The sequence below is a fragment of the Gorilla gorilla genome, chromosome 16 (genome assembly GCF_029281585.2).
Source record: "Gorilla gorilla gorilla isolate KB3781 chromosome 16, NHGRI_mGorGor1-v2.1_pri, whole genome shotgun sequence".
NCBI classification, from domain to species: domain Eukaryota; kingdom Metazoa; phylum Chordata; class Mammalia; order Primates; family Hominidae; genus Gorilla; species Gorilla gorilla.
In genome coordinates, this window is record NC_073240.2 from 70,186,831 (window position 1) to 70,209,233 (window position 22,403).

The following is a 22,403-nucleotide window of genomic DNA, read 5'->3' on the forward strand; positions in this document are numbered from 1 at the left end:
AGCCACTGCACTGAAGCCTGGGCAACATAGACCCTTTCTTTAAAAACAAAATAAAACAAATGAAATCTTATATGGAACACAAATACACTGTTAAAACATTGGCAGAGCTTTACAGTTATGTTTTGACTTCAGAATTCTTAGGGGCCCTTTTGTTTCATTCAAGATGTTTCTAGACCTCTGCAGAAAGAGGTAACCAGCCAAGCTGCTGTTTGAAATACTAGAAATTACAATCTGGATTTTATAGTGTTGGTGAAATTAAGGGCTTGGATTATGATGGAAAGAAGCTAAAAAGACCAGTGAGTTCATTTTATGCTCAATCATAACTGAAATGATTAAACACATAGGAATCAGTGACCACACATGATGACTTCCTGTGATTGGCCATGGATATTTTGTAATTTTTTTTTTTTTTTTTTTTTGTGACAGGGTCTCACTCTGTCACTCAGGCTGGAATGCAGTGATACAATCATAGCTCACTGCAGCCTCCACCTCCTGGGCCCGAGCCATTCTCCCACCTTAGCCTCCCAAGTAGCTGGGACCACAGGCACATGCCACCATGCCCAGTTAATATTTTTTGTAGGGAGGAGGTATCACTATGTTGCCCAGGCTGGTCTTAAACTTTTGGGCTCAAGTGATCCTCTCGCCTTGGCCTTGCAAAGTGCCACCTTTTATCACCTTTAATGTATTATAAGCGTGAGCCACCACGTCCAGCTGCGATTTTTTTTTTTTGAGTACACAGTTTTACTCTGTTCCCCAAGCTGAAGTACAGTGGCATGATCTTGGCTCACTGCAACCTCCGCCTCCCAGGTTCAAGCAATTCTCCTGCCTCAGCCTCCTGAGTAGCTGGGACTACAGGCATGCACCACCACACCTGGCTAATTTTTGTATTTTTATTTATTTATTTATTTTTATTTTTTATTTTTTTTGAGATAGAGTCTCTGTCGCCCAGGCTGGAGTGCAGTGGTGCAATCTCCACTCACTGCAAACTCCACCTCCTGGATTCAAGCAATTCTCCTGCTTCAGCCTCCCGAGCAGCTGGGTTTACAGGCACCCACCACCATACCAGGCTAATTTTTTGTGTGTATTTTTAGTACAGATGAGGTTTCACCATGTTGGCCAGGCTGGTCTCAGACTCCTGACCTCAGGTGATCCACCTGCCTTGGCCTCCCAAAGTGCTGAGATTACAGGTGTGAGCCACCACTCCAGGCCTCCAGCTGCAATTTTTGACAAACTTAAAGATTTACATTTTAAATGCAAAATAACCACGGATTAGCAAGAGAGTTCTTATTTATCCAGATGGCAAGAAAACATGACACAAGAAATCTCCCACTTTTGAAACAGGAGGGTCAAGTTGGGTCTTACCTGATAGTTTGTCTCAAGCTAATTAATTGGCAAAGAGGTTCATTGTTTAGCATCTAAGTTATAAACATCATTGTAAACATTCTGTATTTTCCATTTTTGCTCAGTCGGAAAAAGAAATTAAGTCCTAGTGTCTGCTAGGGTTTAAGTCCCTTTAATTAAAGTCAATTCTCTTCTTAAAAGGAAACTTACACCCCGTATTTTCTTTCTCAAAGGGAGGGCCTTATATTATGTTTTCACTATAATCCAGAAAAAAGTGGGCATCTTCTGGTTAAAATAGGGACAGAAGTGACCTCTCTTTCTCCCTGGTGGCCATTACAATCCCCACCCCTCCAAAAGTGGTCTCTGGGTGTCTTAGTCTGTTTGAGCTGCCATACCAAAATATCATAGCGAGTGACTCATAGACAACAGAAATTTCTCACAGTTCTGGAGGCTGGAACTTCAGTAGATTCGGTGCTTTTGGTCCATAGACACTGTGTCTTCCTATGGCTGAAGGGCAGGTGAGTTCTCTGGGGCCTCTTTTATCAGGGCGTTAAGTCCCTTTCATGAAGACTCTGCCCTCATGACCTAACTACTTCCCAAAGACCTCACTTCTAAATACCATAACATTGGGAATTAAGCTTCAGCGTATGAATTTTTAGGGTGACACAAACATTCAACCTATGGCACAGGAGCATAACCAAGGGCCCCACAGAGGGCAGTTTCAAAGCCTCCAATCTCTTGAGTCTCTGCAGCCAACAGTCCTCAGCTCAAAGGGCAGGGGTCCATGGACCACCAACATCCTTCCCGTCCCTGACTCCCTCCACAGACCTTCAGGCAAACCAGAAACCAAAGACCGCCTACTGGCTGTGTGATCTCGGGCAAGGTCCCTAACTTTGGGACACCTCTGTTTTCCTCTCAATAAAACATAAAATTAATTTTCCTGCCTGAAAATTAATAATAGGAAGTGTTTGTTGAACCCTTACTTTTATGGCAGGCCGTTTACATGGGTTATGTCTCTTAAGTATAAGAAGGACCCTATGAAGAAAGTACTGCAATTTTAATTTTACAAATGGGGAAACTGAAGCACAGGGAGTTAAGTAACTTACCTAAGGTTGCACAGGAAACGGTGAAGCAGTCGTTGAACGCAGGTGTTTTGAAAGCAGCACTTGGGCCCTTACCCGCTTTGCTGGGATTTCTCAGATGGCTGAGGTGAGGGTGAATGAGATGGGGCAGGCAGGTGAGGTGACCAGCATAGGTTTGGTTCAGAGTAGGGGAGAGTTTCCCTGCTTCTCAGGGTTTGCATGTGTTAGTTGGGTACTGTGAGGGTTAATTTTAGGTGTCAACTTGGCAGGGGACATGTTCTAAGACGTTCCAAGCGAAGGCCTGAACTGCATATAGTACTAGACTCCAGAGATGGTAGGTTTTTCCGATCTGATACTCAAGATGGCTACCTATAGCACTAGACTCCAGAGACGGTAGGTTTTTCCGATCTGATACCCAAGACGGCTACTAGGTGACCAGAGGGGCAGGTAGCTGTACTCAGTGAATACACTAGACAAGCGGTGATTCACAGGGATTCACTGCCCAGGCCCGATGGAGTGGGATGGTGTGAGATTTCGCCGTGCCACTCGAACTTTGCACTATTTAAAACTTATGAATTCTTTCTGGAATTTTCTATTTAATATTTTTAGAGTGCCATTGACTTCAGGTAACTAAAACTATGGAAGGCAAAACCTTGGATGATGTGGGGAGCACTCTACCTTGAGAACTGGTAAAGCATTATTTTGGGGTACACCTGGGAGGGTGTTTTCAGGGGAGATTGGCTTGTGAGTCGGTGGACTGCACGGGGAAAATTTGCCCGTAATGTGGGTGGGCACCATCCAATTAGCATCCCCACCCACAATGGTATGGCCTTCCCACCTCTGTCTGCGGGTAAACTCTGCTCGCCCGAGGAACCGGAAATGGCCTCTCCAAGGCAGTTGCCAAGAAAGATAATTCTGATTCTCCTCAGGACCCACACATATCACTCCTCTTTGCTTCTAGACCTGCAACCAGACGTGAGTCCCAGCAGGCCCCTGAAGGTGAGGCCCAAAATGTGACCCACGAGGAGCTGTACTACCCTCCACAAGAACCAAATCCAGAGAACATGTGTGGGGATGGCTATCAGGGTGTGGGATAATGTGGAAGGTACATCAAGTTGGATCAGGCCGAATTTATTGCTGTGGGCACACTAAACAGAGATTCTGCATGTAATGTTCCAGTGTGGGGAGTTAGGAGAAGTACTAACACTTTGGTTGGTTGGCTGAAACATGAATCAAAACATTGGCCACTATTAACAAGTTGGAGGTGTTCGATCTCCCTTAGTTTATTTTTATTTATTTTTTTTATTTTTTGAGACGGAGTTTCACTCTTGTTGCCCAGGCTGGAGTGCAATGGCATGGTCTCAGCTCACTGAAGCCTCTGCCTCCTGGGTTCAAGCCATTCTCCTGCCTCAGCCTCCTGAGTAGCTGGGATTACAGGTGCCCACAACCACACCCAGCTAATTTTTGTATTTTTAGAAGAGATGGGGTTTCACCATGTTGGTCAGGCTGGTCTCGAACTCCTGACCTCAAGTGATCGGCCCGCCTTGGCCTCCCAAAGTGTTGGGATTACAGGCATGAGCCACGGTGCCCAGCCTTCCCTTAGTTTCAAGCAGAGGAAGGGATCCACAGGCTTAGGGAGATTGGAAGGCTAGAGTGGATTTTTCACTTAAGACTTACTCATCCTAAAGAGCTCTGATTGCTCATTTCTGTAGGCCAGACTTTACAACGGGAAAAGCAGTTGCTCAATTGGAAAAGTTAAATGCAGTGGGAATAACTGGATCCCCAGAGTAGCAGGGGCCACGTGGCGGCACTCAGCTCCAACGGCAAAGTGGGTATAGTTATGGTTGTGGGCAGCAGAGACAGAGAACCAATCAGAATCGTCTGTCTCGTGCAGATCTATGGCATTGGCTGGTCTAGAAGTGAAATAGAAAGTCTACTACGATCTTACTTGATCTGTATAAGCAGACAACTTCCAGACCAAGTCAACAAAGGCCTAATTCAGAGTGTAAGAACAGGCTGAACATGGTGGCTCACACCTGTAATCCCAGCACTTTGGGAGGCCGATGCAGGCAGATAACTTGAGGTCAGGAGTTTGAGATCAGCCTGGCCAACATGGTGAAACCCTGTCTCCGCTAAAAATACAAAATTTAGCCAGGTGTGATGGCGCACACCTGTAGTCCCAGCTACTTTGGAGGCTGAGGCACAAGAATCGCTTGAACTCAAGAGGTGGAGGCTGCAGTGAGCCGAGATTGAGCCACTGCACTCCAGCCTGGGCAACAGAGTGAGACCCTTTCTCAAAAAAATAAAAAAGTAAAAAAATCACACACACACACAAAACAAACAAAAAAACCAGAGTGTAAGAACACAGACTCACAGTACCTCAATCAATTCCCAGACATGAGCCAGTTTATAGACCCAAAAACCCTTGAATATAGGGGAGGCTGGGTTCCCTCAGGGAGGGGGACACTACTGAAAATTTATACTATTACTCTTTCTCCCAGCCTTCGCCAAAGGGATCTGTGACCCAGGGTAACTGTGCTTTAGGAAAAGGAAGTAATCAGAGGTTTCATGGACTGCTAGACACCGGCTCTGTGCTGACATTGATTCCAGGAGGCCCGAAATGTTACTGTGGCCCTCCAGTCAGAGGCGAGGCTCATAGAGGTGAGCTGATGTGGAGTTTTAGCTCGGGTCTGACTCACAGTGGGTCCAAGGGAATAGACATACTTAGAGGCTGGGAGAATCCCCACATTGCTTCCCTAACCTGTGAAGGGAGGGCTATTATGGTGGAAATGGCCAAATGAAAGCCATTAGAGCTGTCTCTACCTAGAAACATAATAAATCAAAAACAATATCGCATCCCTGAAGGGATTGCAGAGATTAGTGCTACTATCAAGGACTTGAGGACACAGGGGTGGAGATTCCTACCACATCCCCATTCGGCTTATGTATTTGGCCTGTGCCAAAGACAGATGGATCCTGAAGAATCCAGAAGACAGTGGATTATCACAAGCTTAACCAAGTGGTGACTCTAATTGCAGCTGCTGTACCAGATGTGGTTTCATTGCTTGAGCAAAATAACACATCTTCTAGTACCTGGTATGCTGCCATGGATCAGGCAAATGCCTTTTTCTCCAACCCTGTCTATAAAGCCCACCAGAAGCAACTTGCTCTCAGCTGGCAAGGCCAACAATACACCTTCACCGTCCTACCTCAGGGGTATATAAACTCTCCGGCCCTTTGTCTCGATTTAGTTTGCAGGGCACTTGATCACCTTATATTTCCACAAGAGATCATGCTGGCCCATTACATTGATGGTGTTATGCTGATTGGACCTAGTGAAGTAGCAACCACTCTGGGCTTATTTGTAAGACATTTGCTTACATAGAGGGTAAGAAATCTGACAAAATTCAGGGGACTTCTACTACCTCAGTATAATTTCTAGGGATCCAGTGGTGTGGGTGGGGTATCTTGAGATATCCCTTCTATAAGATGAGGGATAAGTTGTTACATTTGGCCCCTCCTACAACCAAGAAAGAAGCGCATGAACACCTTGGGCTTGTTTGGATTTTAGGGACACACATTCCTCATTTGGGTGTGTTACTCTAGCCCATCTACCAAGTGACCTGAAAAGCTGCTAGTTGTGAGTGGATCCTAGAACAGGAGAAGGCTCTGCAACAGGTCCAGGCTGCTATGCAAGCTGCTCTGCCACTTGGGTCATATGACCCAGCAGATCCATTGGTGCTTGATGTGTCAGTGGCAGATAAGGATGCTGTCTGGAGTCTTTGGCAGGCCCCTATAGGTGAACTGCAGCAGATGCCCTTAGAGGGCCTTTTGGAGCAAGGCCTTGCCGTCATCCACAGATAAATACCCTCCTTTTGGGAGGCAGCTCTTGGCCTTAGTAGGACTGGGCCTTAGTAGAAACTGAATGCTTGACCATGGACCACCAATTTACCACATGACCTGAGCTGCCTATCATGAACTGAGTGTTATCTGACCCACCAAGCCATAAAGTTGGGCATGCACAGCAGCATTCCATCATCAAATGGAAGTGGTTTATACGTGATCAGGCCTGAACAGATCCTGAAGACACAAGTAAGTTATATGAAGAAGTGACACAAATGCCCATGGTTTCTACTCCTGCTACTCTGCCTTCTCTCTTCCAGCCTGCACCTATGGCCTCATGGGAAATGCCCTATGATCAGTTGACAGAGGAAGAGAAAACCAGGGCCTGCCGTCCAGATGGATCTGCGTGATATGCAGGCTACCTGAAAATGGACAGCTGCAGTTCTATGGCCCTTCTATGAGGCATCCTTGAAGGACAGTAGTGAAGGGAACTCTTCTCAGTTGGCAGAAATTCGAGCAGGGCACCTGGTCATGCACTTTGCTTGGAAGCAGAAATGGCCAGATGTATATAGTTTACTGATTCATGGGCTGTAGCCAATGGTTTGGCTGGATGGTCAGGAATATGGAAGAAACATGACTGGAAAATTGGTGACAAGGAAATTTGGGGAAGAGGTATGTGGATGGACCTCTCTGATTGGGCAAAAGAGGTGAAGATATTTGTGTCTCATGTTAGTAGTCACCAAAGAGTGATCTCGTCAGAGGAGGACTTTAATAATCAAGTGGATAGAATGACCTGTTCTGTAGATGCCAGTCAGCCTCTTTCACCACCCATCCCTGTCTTCATCCCAGAGTCTCATGAATAAAGTGGCCATGGTGGCAGGGATGGAGGTTATGCACTGGCTCAGCAACATTGACTTCCACTCACTGAGACCAACCTGGCTACAACCACTGCTGAGTGCCCAATCTGCCAGCAGCAGAGACCAACACTGGTGTCCCTGATGTGGCACCATTACCTGGGGTGATCAGCCAGCTACCTGGTGGCAAGTTGCTTACACTGGACCCCTTCCATCATGGAAGAGGCAGTGTTTTTTCCTTACTGGAATACATATTTAATCTGAATATGGATTTGTCTCCCCTGAATGTGATACTTCTGTCAAAACTACCATCCATGGACTCATAGAATGCTTTATTCATTGCCATGGTATTCATACAATATTGCTTTTGACAAAGAAACTCATTTTACAGCCAAAGAAGTGTGACAATGGGCCCATGCTCATGGAATTCACTGGTCTTACCATGTTCCCGTTATTCCGAAGCAGCTGGCTTGACAGAACAGTAGAATGGCCTTTTGAAGTCATAATTACAGAGCCAGCTAGGTGGCAATACCTTGCAGGGCTGGGGCCAGGTTGTCCAGAAGGCTGTACATGCTCTGAATCAGCGTTCAATATGTGGTACTATTTCTCCCACAGCCAGGATTCACAGGTGCAGGAATCAAAGGGTAGAAATGGAGGGAGGTGGGGGGCACCACTCACCATTATCCCTAGTGACCCACAAACAAAATTTTTGCTTCCTGTTTCCAGGAAGACTTGATGCTCTGCTGGTCTAAAGGTCTTAGTTCCAGAGGGAAGAATGCTTCCACCAGGAGACACAACAATGATTCCACTGAGCTGGAAGTTAAGACTGCCACCCAGCCACTTTGGGCTTCTTGTGCCTCTGAATCAACAGGCTAAGAAGGGAGTGATGGTTTGGGCTGGGATGGCTGATGTGGATGACCAGGAGGAAATTGCACTCCTACCCAACAACGGGAGTGAGGAAGAGTATGTCTGGAATACAGGAAAGCTCTTTGGGCCTCTCTTAGAATTATCCTGCTCTGTGATTAAGGTCAATGGGAAACTATAACAACCCATTCTAGGCAGTACTAACAAATGGCCCAGACCCTTCAGGAATTAAGGTTTAGGCCAACCCACTAAGTAAAGAACCATGACCAACTAAGGTGCTTACTGAAGGCAAAGAGAATGCAGAATGGGTAGTAGAAGAAGATAGTTATCAATACCAGCTACAAACATGATCAGTTACAGAACCAAGGACTGTAATTGTCATGAGTATTTCCTCCTTGTTTTGTTAAGAATATGTTTGCATGTATATATACATATATTAACAAATATCTTTGTTTTTGTGCTTCTCTTATTTCTTCATCACGTAATATAAGATTTATTGACCTTGTATCAGTAGTTAAGTATTATTAATGTTATATCATAGTATTTAAGTTATGAGATATCAAGAGAAGAGTAAACATTACCCAAGAACTTTACCTCCTCTTCTGTGGAAGGGATGAGTGCATTTTGGGTTGTATGCAGGATAATTGTATCATGTTTTGCAGAACTATCTTATTGTTATTGTTTTTATTTGGAGATTAAATATGATTTAGGAGATGCAGATGGGTGCCAAGTTGACAGGGGGTAGACTTGTGTTGGTTAATTTTAGGTGTCCACTTGACTGGATTAGGGAATACCTAGAGAACTGCTAAGCGTGATTTCTGGGTGTGTCTGCGAGGATGTTTCCAGAGGAGGTCGGGTTGTGAGTCCATGGACCAAGTGGGGAAGATCCGCCCTCAGTGTGGGCAGACACCATCCAATCAACAAGGACCCAGAGAGAACAAAAAGAGGAAATTCAAATTCTATCTATTTTTCTCCTGGAGCTGGGGCACCCTTCTTCTCCTTCCCTTGGGCATCAGAACTCCAGGCTTTCTGGCCCTTGAACTCTAGGACTTGCACCTCCACCCCGCAGAGTTCTCAGGGCCTTCTGCCTCAGCCCGAGAGTTAAACCATCAGCTTCCCTCATTCTGAGGCTGTAGGACTTGGACTCAGCCACACTGTGGGCATCCCAGTGTCTCCAGCTTGTTAGAGAGCCTGTTGTGGGAATTCTTGGCTTCCATTATCACGTGAGCCAATTCCCCTAATAAATCCCCTGTCACCCATCTCTCTCTCTCTCTCTCTCTCTCTCTCTCTCTCTCTCTCTCTCTTTCTCGCTATCTATTTATCTACCTACCTATCTACCTATCTACTTGGTTCTGCCTCTCTGAAGAACTCTAATACAGGAGTATATTTGTCTTCTTTCTCTCTCTCTCTTTCTTTCTTTCTTTCCTTCTTTCTTTCTTTCTTTCTTTCTCTCTTTCTTTCCTTCTTTCTTTTTTTCTTTTTCTTTTTTTTCTTGAGACAGAGTCTCACTCTGTTTCCCAGGCTGGAGTGTAGTGGCGAGATCTCAGCTCACTGCAACCTCTGTCTCCCAGGTTCAACAGATTCCCCTGTCTCAGCCTCCCAAGTAGCAGGGATTACAGGCATTCGCCACCACGCCCAGCTAATTTTTGTATTTTTAGTAGAAACAGGGTTTCACCATGTTGGTCAGGCTGGTCTCGAACTCCTGACCTCAGGTGATCCACCTGCCTCAGCCTCCCAAAGTGCTGGGATTACAGGTGTAAGGCATTGTGCCCGGCCTGTCCTATTTCTTTATTTATTTTTTATACATTTCTTGGAGACAAGGATAATCTTATTCATCTTTTTTCCCCTGTGAAATGAAGGAATAGAATGACATAAAGCATGACTACTCCCCTCTATTCTGCGTATCACAAACTTAAACAATTTTTATATCAGTTAAATTCTCAGCTTTTCCTTAAATCTGCGGCAGCCCACAGAGAATAATCAGCTATTCACTTATCCCTTACCCTTTCTTTCTTAAGCTATTCACTTATCCCTGATTAAAATGCAGTAAGCAGTGAATGAATGAAGAAATTAATGAATCCTACACTACTTTGTATTACCCCTTATTTTTGCATGGCTAATATGGTCATCCTACTTAAATAGTGTGAGAGTAGAGACTGTGTCTTTCTTTTTCTTCCCATGATATTGAGTCAAAGCCAGAGATAACTAAGGGACCTAGGTAGGCAGGTCTGTGGAGACCCAACCTTGATTTCTATTGTTGTCTGAGGCTTCTCTGGTGTGTTTGAGTTTCCCTATTACTGGACATTTGCCTCTTGTCCTGCCATTAGGTGAATTGGTGGTGCTTCTATGAGTGTGCAAGGCTTGGTGATTTAGCCATGAAAAACTAAGTGTACTATGGCTCATTTACATCAGTACTGTATTTTTTGCAAAGTATTAACTTTTATTTTTTAACCTAGGCAAAATGTATGTGAGCTTAAAAAAATTATTTTCTTTATTATTCTATAATTTTGAAATCGTATGCCACTATTTTATTGGTATAAAATATACATAACATTTAGCATTTTAACCACTTTTAAGTGTATAGCTCAGTGGCATTAAGTACGCTGGTACCGTTGTGCAACTATCGCCATCATCCATCTTCAGAACATTTTTATCATCCCAAACAGAAACTCTGTGTCCTTTAAATACAAATTCCCCATTCTTTCCCCCAAGCCCCTGGTAACCACTATCCAGCTTTCTGTTTCTAGGAATTTGACTACTCCAGGTGCCTTGTACCTGTGGAATTGTACAACATTTGTCCTTTTGTAAGTGGCTCACTTCACTTAGCTTAAGGTCTTCAAAGGTGTGTCCTGGTTGTAGCATATATCAGAATTTCCTTCCTTTTTAAGGATGAATAATATTCCATTGTATGTATATTTCACCGATATAGTTTGAATATTTGTCCCTGTGCAAATCTCATGTTGAAATGTAATCCCCAATGCTGAAGGTGGGGCTTGGAGGGAGGTGTTTGTATCATGGGGGCAGATCCCTTGTGGCTTGGTGCTGTCTTCGAGATAGTGACTTCTCTCAAGATCTGGTTGTTTAAAAGTGCGTGGCATCTCCCCACCCACTGTCTCTCTCTCTCTCTTTCTCTCTTGCTCCTGCTTTCGCCATACAACTTGCCAGCTACTCCTTCGCCTTCCGCTATGATTGTAAGCTTCCTGTGGCCTCCCTAGAAGCCAAGCAGAAGCCAGTACCATGTTTCCTGTCCAGCCTGCAGAACTGTGAGCCAATCAAACCTCTTTTCTTTGTAAATTACCCAGTCTCAGGGTGTTTGTTTGTTTGTTTGTTTTTGAGACATAATCTTGCTCTGTCATCCAGGCTGGAGTGTAGTGGTATGATCTCGGCTCACTGCAACCTCCACCTCCCAGGTTCAAGCAATTCTCCTGCCTCAGCCTCCCTGGTAGTGGGGACTACAGTTGTGCACCACCATGCCTGGCTAATTTTTGTATTTTTAGTAGAGATGGGGTTTCACCATGTTGCCCAGGTTGGTCTCAAACTCCTGACCTTAGGTGATCCACCCACCTAGGCCTCCCAAAGTGCTGGGATTACAGGTGTGCGCTACCACACTTGGCCTCAGGTATTTCTTTATAGCAATGCAAGAACGGACTGATACCACCACATTTTGTTCATTCATCCTTTAATGAACACTTCGGTTGCTTCCACCCTTTGAGTATTGTGAATAATGCTTCTATTACTGTTTTTAAGAAAGAAGCATATTTACGACGGTGAAATAAGCAGATTGTATTTTGCTGCATAGTTTCAGATAACACTTAGAACATAAATATAAGAAGAAGCAAAAGTAAACGAACCACAAAAATAAAAACAAAACAACTTCAAGTTCAAACTATGAGCATCATTGCTTCATTAAATAAGCATTTGCTGAGGGCCCAGGGTGGACCATGCATACACCCCGAGTTTCCAGCCAGCCATGGGAGGCTTCTTCCTGAAGGGGCAGACGAGGCCTAGGGAGTTAGCTGTGACTGTAGGTACGATGTGGTTGGTGCTGCAGGTACATACAAGCAAGGTCTCTGGGTCTTCAGAGGCAGGGAAAGAACACCTCTGATTGATGAGGACTATGAGGAGGGCTCTCAGGAGGTGGTAGACTTTGGCCCAGTGATGATGGGGTAAAGGAGGAAATTTACTATGGTAAATTCCCAACTCTGCTCTTCTTTGCTAAATCCAAGGTGTATTTTTCTGTTTCTTGGACCTGTTCCAAGGGCTCTGGGTCTCTGTGGTGCACATTACTCACAGCTCTTAAGTGGTCTTCATCCTGCATTTAAGCAATCTTGTTACTTACTCTTGAGTTGCTCTGTCTCCAACAAGTGCCTTGGATTTATTTGCTTGGCATGGTTCTTTTGTGTGTCTCAGGGCAACCAAGCTCTGGTCAGCTTTCTGGAAGAGTTGAGTTGCTTCTCTTGCTGTGATCTGAGGCAGCTCCTGACCCTCTTCCACCCACTGGCTGGACACAGACTTAAGATCCCACTGTCCGTCCAGGGGCAGCCTCTGGTGGAGTGGAGAGTGAGCAGCCCAGCTCCCTGCTGCAGTGCGGCCTTGGGAAAGTTATTCCGCCCCTCCCACCTTCATGTGTAACATGAGAAGACTGGGTGACCTCTAAGGCCCTTTTCTTTTCAGCTCTGTGGCATTTTTTTTTTTTTTTTTTTTTTTTTTTTTGAGACAGAGTCTTACTGTGTTGCTCTGGCTGGAGTGCAGTGGCATGATCATGGCTCACAGCAGCCTTGACCTCCTGGGCTGAAGTGATCTCACTTTAGCCCGCCCTTGAGTATAACACCATACCCAGCTAATTTTAATTTCTTCTTTGTAGAAACAAGGTCTTACTATATCACCCAGGCTGGTCTTGAACTCTGGGGCTCAACTGATCCTCCCATCTCAGTCTCCCAAATTTCTGGGATTATAGGCATGAGCCACCACATCTGGCCTTAGCTCGGCAATTTTATGATCACTGTTTTAGTCCATTTGGCATGCTATCACAAAATATCTAAGACTGGGTAATTTATAAACAACAGAAATTTATTGCTAATGGTTCTGGAGGCTGGGAAGTCCAAGGTCACGGTGCCAGCAGATTCCCTGTCTGGTGAGGGCCCATTCCTCATAGATGTCTCCTTCTATGTGTCTTCACATGGTGGCAGGGGCAAACAAGCTCCCTCAGACCTCCTTTCTATGAGCACTAATCCCACCCATAAGGGCAGAGCCTTCATGACCTAGTCACCTCCCAAAAGCGCTGCTCCTTGTCACCACATTGGAGATTAGGTTTTGACACATGAATTTTGGGGAGACACAAACATTCAGACCATGGTAATTGCCCATATTATTGTCGCGGGATGAGCCGCAGACAAAACTCCTCAGACACCGAGTTAAAGAAGGAAGCGGTTTATTTGGCCGGGGGCATCGGCAAGACTCCTGTCTCAAGGGCCGAGCTCCCCAAGTGAGCAATTCCTGTCCCTTTTAAGGGCTCACAACTCTAAAGGGGTGCGTGTGAGAGGGTCGTGATTGATTGATCAAGCAGGGGGTATGTAACTGGGGGTTGCATGCACCGGTAATTAGATGGGAACAAAACAGGATATGGATTTTCGCAGTGCTTTTCTATACAATGTCTGTAATCTATAGATAACATAACTGATTAGGTCAGGGGTCAGTCTTTAACTAGCAGGCCCAGGGTGTGGTGCCGGCTGTCTGCTTGTGGATTTCATTTCTGCCTTTTAGATTTTACTTTTTCTTTCTTTGGAGGCAGAAATTGGGCATAAGACAATATGAGGGGTGGTCTCCTCCCTTATTATTAATTACCTCCCTCCAGCACTCTTGGAGTGGATGACTCAGCAGTCTGATCGTTTTGCTGTTTTTAAGGAAGCTTGATCTTGTGCCATCATGTGTAGCAAGTATATGTTCAATAGTTGAACAAGCTGACTGTCCTGACCCAGGTGGAGTTAGGCTGAAACTGACTGGATTTCTTCATGCTGTCCTCTTTCAGGGAAGCGGCACAGCACCAGCTAGGCAGAGACGCCCCAGGCCATGTTAGAGCTTTGAGTGAGGCCTGGTAACAGGGAGGCGCTGTCACCTACTGGCCTTGCCAATCCAGCTCCAAGATGCTGAGCCTGAAGCTCCCCAGGCTGTTTAGCATAGACCAGATACCCCAGGTATGTGTTCTATTGATTACGATGGTTCATTTCCAGAGTGTGACCAGGGCTTGGCCTCCGCAATGGGGGACTGTTGTCTTCACCTAGTCTGTTCTGTACAGGCCCATTCCCTTCAAGGACCCCCTCCCACACTTCCTTGGGGGATATTACAGCCTCCTACTTCCCCCACCTACCTTGAAATGGAAGTATTCCCAAAGTTGTTTAAGTTGTAACCCTTCCTTGCAACATCTGTGTTTTATCCAGAAGCAAAGTCATTACTGAGATTCAACCTGAAGAGATAAAGCCAGCAGCAGCTGGCTGGGTAGGAAGTTTATTTTTTTAGGCCCCTCCTATGGGTGCTTGAAAGCAGGCTATGGGCAAAGGCACACCAGGTCATGGCTTTGCTCATCCCCGTTACTTGCAGGATGCCCGGGCCAGGCCTTCACTGGGGCGATGGGGAGGGTTGTTGAATGAGCCTTAGCATTGCCCTTTAGTGGACCCGTGGGCCTGGGAGCTCATAGGCAGGTACCCTGAAATATGTGACACTCACTGATGATCTGCTTTAATAAGCCATAGGTGAGCCTGGTTGTGTGCTACAGAGAACTGGTGCACTTCCTCCTTCTCTTGCAAAGGAAACATCATTGTGTTGCACCCCTTTGTTGATGTCAAATTTCCTTCCTTTTTGACTAAGAAAAGTGGGTGTCATTTCATGGTGGGAAGTTTCTTTGGGAAGATGTGACAGAGTGGAGGAGAGTTCTACTTGGCTGATTGCCAAGCACTTATGACTTGCCCCAGAAAAATAATTTCGAAATAAACTCAACATCACCAATGGAAGGTTGAGGGGGAAACTGCCAAACCCTAACCCTAAAAGCCTGTGAAGCCAGGTGATTCCAGGAAGATGGCATGGGGGAAAACCATAAGTGATGCAGAGCTGTTTGGTGGGGTGAGCTGAGGAATGTGGCAAGTAATAGGCAAGCTACACGTGTGGCTGTCTCCCATGACACTGGGCAGAGCGCCTGCCTCTGTTCTCACAGGGCAATCACCTTCTCCTCTTGGTGCACTTCGCTGGTTAGTTCTACCCATAGAGCATTAGCAGCTATGATTAGTGGGAACACAGTGTGATTCTTGAATTTATTTACTCATGAAATTTGCACTGACTGCCTACTATGTGCAAGGGATTCAGAGAATAATTACATACAAATCCTGTCCTTGCGTGACTCATATGTTGGTCAGGAAGATTTTTAAATGTGCATGAGAAATTCTTTCCTAAAGTGGGTTAGGGTCTATCTTAAGACAGGGTGATTGTTTCAGAGAAGGGATTGGTCACTTCCATCACGGGGGAGTGTATTAGTCCATTCTCACACGGCTATAAAGAACTGCCTGAGTCCTGGTAATTTATAAAGAAAAGAGGTCTAATTGACTCACAGTTCCTCATGGCTGTGGAGGCCTCAGGTAACTTACAATCATGAGGGAAGAGGCACGTCTTTACCATGGCAGTAGGCGAGAGAGAGCATGATGTGAAGGAGGAACTGTCAGACACTTATGAAACCATCAGGTCTCAAGAGAACTCACTCACAGTTTGGGGGACAACACCCCCATGATCCAATCACCTCCCACCAGGTTCCTCCCTTGACATGTGGGAATTATAGGGATTACAATTTCAGATGAGATTTGAATGGGGACACAGAGCCAAATTATATCAGGGAGGAAGTGATCAGGGAAGGCTTCATGAAGGGGGTGATCTGTAAGACAGATTTTGAGGGGTGGACAGGATTGTGGAAGTGGGGAGAGCATTCCAGGTGGAAGGAGCAGTGTGAGCAAAGGCCTAGAGATGGGAGAACATGGGGCAGGTGGTGACAGTGGGGGGACTGGGGAGCATCTTGGGGGTAGAGGTTATGGGAGTCTGCTTAGATATCTTTCTGGACATTTTGGTCAGGGTTGGATTCAGAGTATGTCCACAGGAAAGAAGTGAAGGGGGCAGAGTGGTATCAATAGGTCCTTTGGGTAACCTGCTGGGAATCTGAATGTATGGAGATTCTGAATGTCAGGGCTGGACAACCCTGGCAGAGGCTAAGGGAGAAAGATGAACATGTCCTCTCTGTCCAGTTTTTCATAAGTTAGAGGATGATAATATCTTTAGTGAAATGGCACTAGCTAGAGGCAGAAGACCAACATCACACTTTGCAGCCACCGTTTGCTTCAAAATCTTCCTTGGGCTCCAGCATCTACTATTGGGTTTTTGGGCATCATGCCCAGGGTTCATGAAGCCATAGAGAAAATACAGTGGCTCTGCCTGCCTGGAGGGTAGTTTTACCTGAGGATCTGGGGGCAAAGACATTTATTAGTATTAAAACAGATACACAGGCATTAAAAATGGAATGCACAATTTACATGAATATTTAAAATAGGATACTTCATACAATTGTTAAAGCTTACCTTTGGTGGGATCTGTGGGTTCCAATAGTTGGTTTTTAGAGTGGCCTCAAGGAGGATAATCTCTCCACCTCAGCTTTTGCTTCTGTAAAATGGGAATGACAACAGTATCTGCCTCCTGGGGTTGTGAGAATTAAATGAGATAACCCAAGTGAAGTGCCTGGCACGTGGTGAACAATTAATAATGTTGGTTGTCATTATTAGCATTCTCTCCTAGGCTCTTTAGGGCACTTTGAGGGGTAGAGCATGCTGGCAGGAGACTTCAGAGGCCCTGTCCATAGACTCGAACCCCGGCTCCCTCGCCTGCTGTTCACCACCTTCACCAGCCTGATCCCTCCCCACCTCTTCCACCACGTCCCATCCACAGACCCTCTTCTCTTTATTCTCCCCAGCAGATGCAACCTTCACTTGTCTTGATTTCTGTTTGAAGAAGGCTTTCCTCTCCCCAACCTTTGCTCCCCCTTTGTGGCTTCCTTTTATGTGGAGTGGCAGGTGCCTGCTCCCTTCCCTGAGCTCCTTCAGCTGTTGGTTGTACCTCTACAAGCTGCTCTGTACAGCTGCCTCTCCTTTTGTATATCAGCCAGCTATGTGACCTGGGCCACTTCACTACCCTGTCTGGGCCTCAGCCATCGATAGGGAATGGTGTGCCCACCTCTCTGCGTCATCAGAGTTGTAATACTGGTCCATTCTTGGTGCATTCCTGGCTGATAGATTGTTCATGGAAAAGGGCAGTTTCTCTCTTCCCTCAGAAGGCAGAATTTGTGTGTATGCCTCATAATATTTAGTCTCCCTTGTGTCCAAAACTAAGCTCGGGTACATCAGAGGGTCATTAAAGATGTGAACAAAACCTCAAGGAATGGAATAATTATCTAGATGTTGATTCTTACACAGACCCCTTTAGAGACAAAACAGAGAGGCCTAGAAAAAAGACAACAAGTTCATATGCAACATGGCGTGACACTTTGCCAGGAAACAAGAACATCGAGTGTCAAATTGCTAATCTGTTTTTTTTTTTGGTTTTTTTTGTTTTTTTTTTTGAGACAGAGTCTTGCTCTGTCACCCAGGCTGGAGTGCAGTGGCACTATCATGACTCACTGCAACCTCCGCCTCCCAGGTTCAAGCGATTCTCCTTCTCCTGCCTCAACCTCTCAAGTAGCTGGGACTACAGGTGCACGCCACCACACCCAGCTACTTTTTGCATTTTCAGTAACAACAGGGTTTCACCGTGTTGGCCAGGCTGGGTCTCGAACTCCTGACCTCAAGTGATCCACCTGCCTCAGCTTCCCAAAGTTCTGGGATTACAAGTGTGAGCCACCGCACCCAGACAAATTGCTAAGCTTTAAATAACTACAGCCTTGACTCACAGGCTACAGGTAAACACATCCCATAGTCCCAGATGCCTTAGTTTAGGGGCACGAACAGGAGGATTCCCTGAGGTAGTGGTCTATACAGAGAGGAAAAGCAACGCCGTTTCCAGACTTGCACTGCAGCTCTGCCACACAGTCATAAACTTAGTCTCAGTGTTCTTATCTGTAAGATGGAAGTGACTCCTGTTAAGTCAGTCTCACAGGGCAATTGTGAAGATCCAATAAAAATGAAATAGAACAGTGGGATTATTATGAATGAAGGAAGCACAGCCAGATCAGTATCTGGCATAGGTGTTTGGTAGGTGGGCTCAGGCACTGGGAACAAGGAGCCATCTCAACAGGTAAATGGTTTCTCCAGCCCAGTGCTATTCAGAGAGAGTGCTTAGATCACCAATGTCAGAATTACCTGGTAGCTTATTAAAATATGATAGAAGCAGGGCTCGGTGGGTCACACCTGTAATCCTAGCACTTTGGGATGCCGAGGTGGGTGATTTTAAAGCAATCACCATTCTGGTAATATATATACACATTATATATATGTAATATATATACACATTATATATATGTAATATATATACACATTATATATATGTAATATATATACACATTATATATATGTAATATATACACATTATATATATGTAATATATATACACATTATATATATGTAATATATACATTATATATGTAATATATATACATTATATATGTAATATATATACATTATATATATGTTATATATATATAATGAGTTGTGATAGCAGGCATCTTTGTATTGTTCTTGGTTTTAATGAAAAGAAATGCTTTTAACATTTCACTGTTTAGTATGGTTGCTGTGTGTGTGTGTGTGTGTGTGTGTGTATAAGTAATCTTTTCATCTTTATCAGATTAAGGGTATCACTTTATATTCTAGTTTGCTAGGATTTTTTCCCTCATAATTTTTTTTATTTTTTTGGAGACAGAGTCTTGCTCTGTCACCCAGGCTGGAGTACAGTGGCAAGATCTCGGCTCACTGCAACCTCCACCTCCCAGGTTCAAGCAATTCTCTGCCTCAGCCTCCCAAGTAGCTGGGATCACAGGTGTCCGCCACCACACCAAGCTAGTTTTTGTATTTTTAGTAGAGATGGGGTTTCACTATCTTGGCCAGGCTGGTCTTGAACCCCTGACCTCGTGATTCACCTGCCTTGGCCTCCCAAAGTGCTGGGATTACAGGCGAGAGCCACCGTGTCTGGCCTTCCCTTATGAATTTTATTTTATTTTATTTATTTATTTAGAGACAGAGTCTTGCTTTGTCACCCAGGCTGGAGTGCAGTGGCACAATCTCAGCTCACCGCAACCTCTGCCTCCCAGGTTCAAGCGATTCTCATGCCTCAGCCTCCCAAGTAGCTGGGACTACAGGCAAGTGCCACCATCCCTGGCTAATTTTTGTATTTTTTAATAGAGATGGGGTTTCATCATGTTGGCCAGGCTGGTCTCAAACTCCTGACCTCAGGTGATCCACCTGCCTCAGCCTCCCAAAGTGCTGGGATTACAGGCGTGAGCCACTGTGCCCAGCCTCCTTTATGAATTTTATAGAACTCTTTATTCCTATCATCTTTTGAGATGATCATATATGATTCATTTAAGTTGTTAGTGTGGTGATATATTGATTAAGTTACTAATGTTAAACCAATTTTTTGTTTTTGGTTTAAATACAGCTTGATTGTGATAGATCTCTTTAATCTATTGCTAGAGTCAGTTAGCTAATATTTTGTTCAGGATCTTTAAGTCTATTTAATGAGTTGGCATATAATGTTTTCTTCTTATGCTGTCCTTGCCTGGACTTGGGATTCAGGTTACGCCAACCACAAGTGAGTTGGAGATTGCTGCCTATTTATTCTATGGGGAAAAATATCTAATATTAGAATTATACATTCCCGAGTAGTTGGTAGAATTTGTCTGTGAAATTACCTGGGTGGAGCCACCATATTGCCCAACTCTAAGGGGGCACCATTTCCCTTTTAGTCTACGTGAATGGCAACCTCTGGAGTTATGCAGGGAACAACTTGGCCCTACAGCTGAATTTTCTTGATGGAAAGGTTTTTTTATAACAGCCTAGTTGAGACACAATTCACATATTTTAAAATCCACCCTGTAAAAGTGTACAATTCAGTGAGTTTTAGTTTGTTGAACACAGAGTATATTGCATAAAACCATCACCATGATCACCAGTTTTTAGAACATTTTCATCACTGCAGAAAGAACTACACCCGTTAGCAGCCATTTTCTATCCCCTTAGTTCCTGGCAACCACCTAACCTACTTTCTGTCTGTATGGATTTGCCTATTGTGGATATCTCCCACAAATGGGATTGTGCAAATATGTGGCCTTTTCTGACTGCCTTCTTTCACTTAGCAGGATGTTTTCAAGGTTCATCTATGCTGTAGCATCTATCAGTACTTTGCTTTAATGGCCAAATCATAGTCTATTGAATGGATATACCATAGTTTGTTTATCCATTCATCAGTTGATGAACAGGTGAGTTGTTTCTATTTTTTGGATATTATAAATATGCTGCTGTGAACATTCATGTACAAGTCATTTAGATGGACAAGTTGTCAGTCTCTTTGGTGTACAACCCAGGAGTGGAGTTGCTGGATCATATGGTAACTCTATGCTTCCAAGTATATGGAGTTTTTATACTACTGATTTAACTTAATTGATCTTGGTCTGAGAATGCCCCCTGTATTATTCCAATCCTTGACGTTTGTTCAGACTAGCTTGATGGCCTAGCACATGAATAATTTTCATACATCTTCTAAGTGTGCCGATAAATAATGTATAGTCTCCAGTTGTTGGAGGAAGTATTCCATATTTGTCCATAAGATCAATTATCTTTATATTTTTACCAATTTTGTTCTACTTGATCTATGCATAATTGAGATGTGTTAAAAAAATCTTCCACTATGGTGGCAAATTTGTAAATTACTTCTTGTAAGTTAATTTTTACTTTATGTATTTTGAGCCTGTGTTTTTTAGGTGTATCCAAGTTTATAATTGTCCTATTTTCTATCTTCCCGATGATGCAAAGGTATGATTTTGTAGTGATTATCTTTATATCTAGTAATGCTTTTTGCCTTGGAATGCATCCGATATTAATATAACTACTCTAGCTTTTGTTATCATTTGTTTGGCTTATCTCCTTCCTTTAACTTTCAATCCTTCCCCATGATTACATTTTAACTGTGTCTTGTGTAAACAGCACATGGTGAGATTTTACTAGTTTGACAATATTTGTTTTTTAGCTGACAGTTTAGTCTACTTATATTTATAATGATTACTGATATCCACATTTATTTTCATTGTCTTAAATGCTTTTGTCTTGTTTTCTCTATTTGTTCCTTGTTTCCCTTACTTTCTTTGGATTGAGTTTTACATTTCTCTTTTTTTTTCTTTTCATATGCTATTTTTCCCTTCCACCTGTTTTACAATTAATGTGTTAGAAATATGCTCTGCGTGGATTAGTTTAGTGGTCACTTCAGCTATTTTAACATGAATAGCTGTACTAGACAGGGTCAGGCTATGCTGAGTTAAAAATTACCCCATATAGCTCGGTGACTTAGCAAAGGTTATTTCACATCACGCTACATAGCTAAGTGGTCAGTGAGGGACTGAGACACCCAGGCAGCCATCTCCTGGCTGCCCCCTCTGGAACGTGCAGCCTCCAAGGTCATCCCAGAAGGGGAAGCCAGGGTCTACAGCCATACCACCCTGAACACGCCTATCTTGCCTGATCTCAGAAACTAGGCAGGGCTGGGCCAGGTTCGAGCTTGGATGGGAGAAGAAGAAGAGAAAGTTAGTTTCCCTAGAAACAGACTTTGAGAAAAAGATTCGGGCACAGAAAGTTTATGGGGGGTATTCTCAGGAACAACCCCTGCAAGGATGTGAAGGAGGCAGGATTGTGCAGAAGGAGAAGCTGCGTTAGAAATCTCCACCAGTCACTCAGGAGCTCTGGAGGTTAGTTGGCCTTTCAGAGTTGTCCCAAATGGGAAAAGGAGGCTAGGACCTTGATCCGTCATCAGTGGATGTACACAGCCCCTGGGGAGGAGTATAACTAGTGCCCGTTGGCCAAAAACAATTCCCGTGGCATGACGAGTGGCTCAGTTCGGAAGAGTCCTTCCGAAAGGTCCTTCAGAAGTGTGTAGTGATATCTGCAAGAAGGCTTTCTGCTTTTTTTTTAGACCAAGTCTTGCTCTGTAGCCAAGGCTGCAGTGCAGTGGCGCTATCTTGGCTCACTGCAATCTCCGCCTCCCAGGTTCAAGCAATTCTCCTGCCTCAGCCTCCCATATAGCTGGGATTACGGGCATGCACTACCACGCCTGGCTAATTTTTGTATTTTTAGCAAAGATGTGGTTTCACCATGTTGGCCAGGCTGGTCTCAAACTCCTGACCACAGGTGATCTGCCT

The 22,403-nt window shown here is 44.5% G+C and overlaps 1 protein-coding gene across 3 annotated transcripts in view; it reads left to right on the plus strand.

The window, feature by feature from the left end:
* The window catches only part of PAQR5 (progestin and adipoQ receptor family member 5), a 105,018-nt gene that overhangs the window by 46,699 nt on the left and 35,916 nt on the right, over positions 1–22,403 (plus strand). For 2 of the 3 annotated variants that reach the window (XM_004056407.5, XM_019011153.4), the window contains exon 3: positions 14,013–14,178. The exons of the other annotated variant lie outside the window; for it this stretch is intronic. In XM_004056407.5, the coding sequence (XP_004056455.4) occupies positions 14,128–14,178 (51 nt within the window). In that variant the 5' untranslated portion in view covers positions 14,013–14,127. The remainder of the gene's footprint in view (positions 1–14,012; positions 14,179–22,403) is intronic. 3 annotated transcript variants of the gene reach the window in all.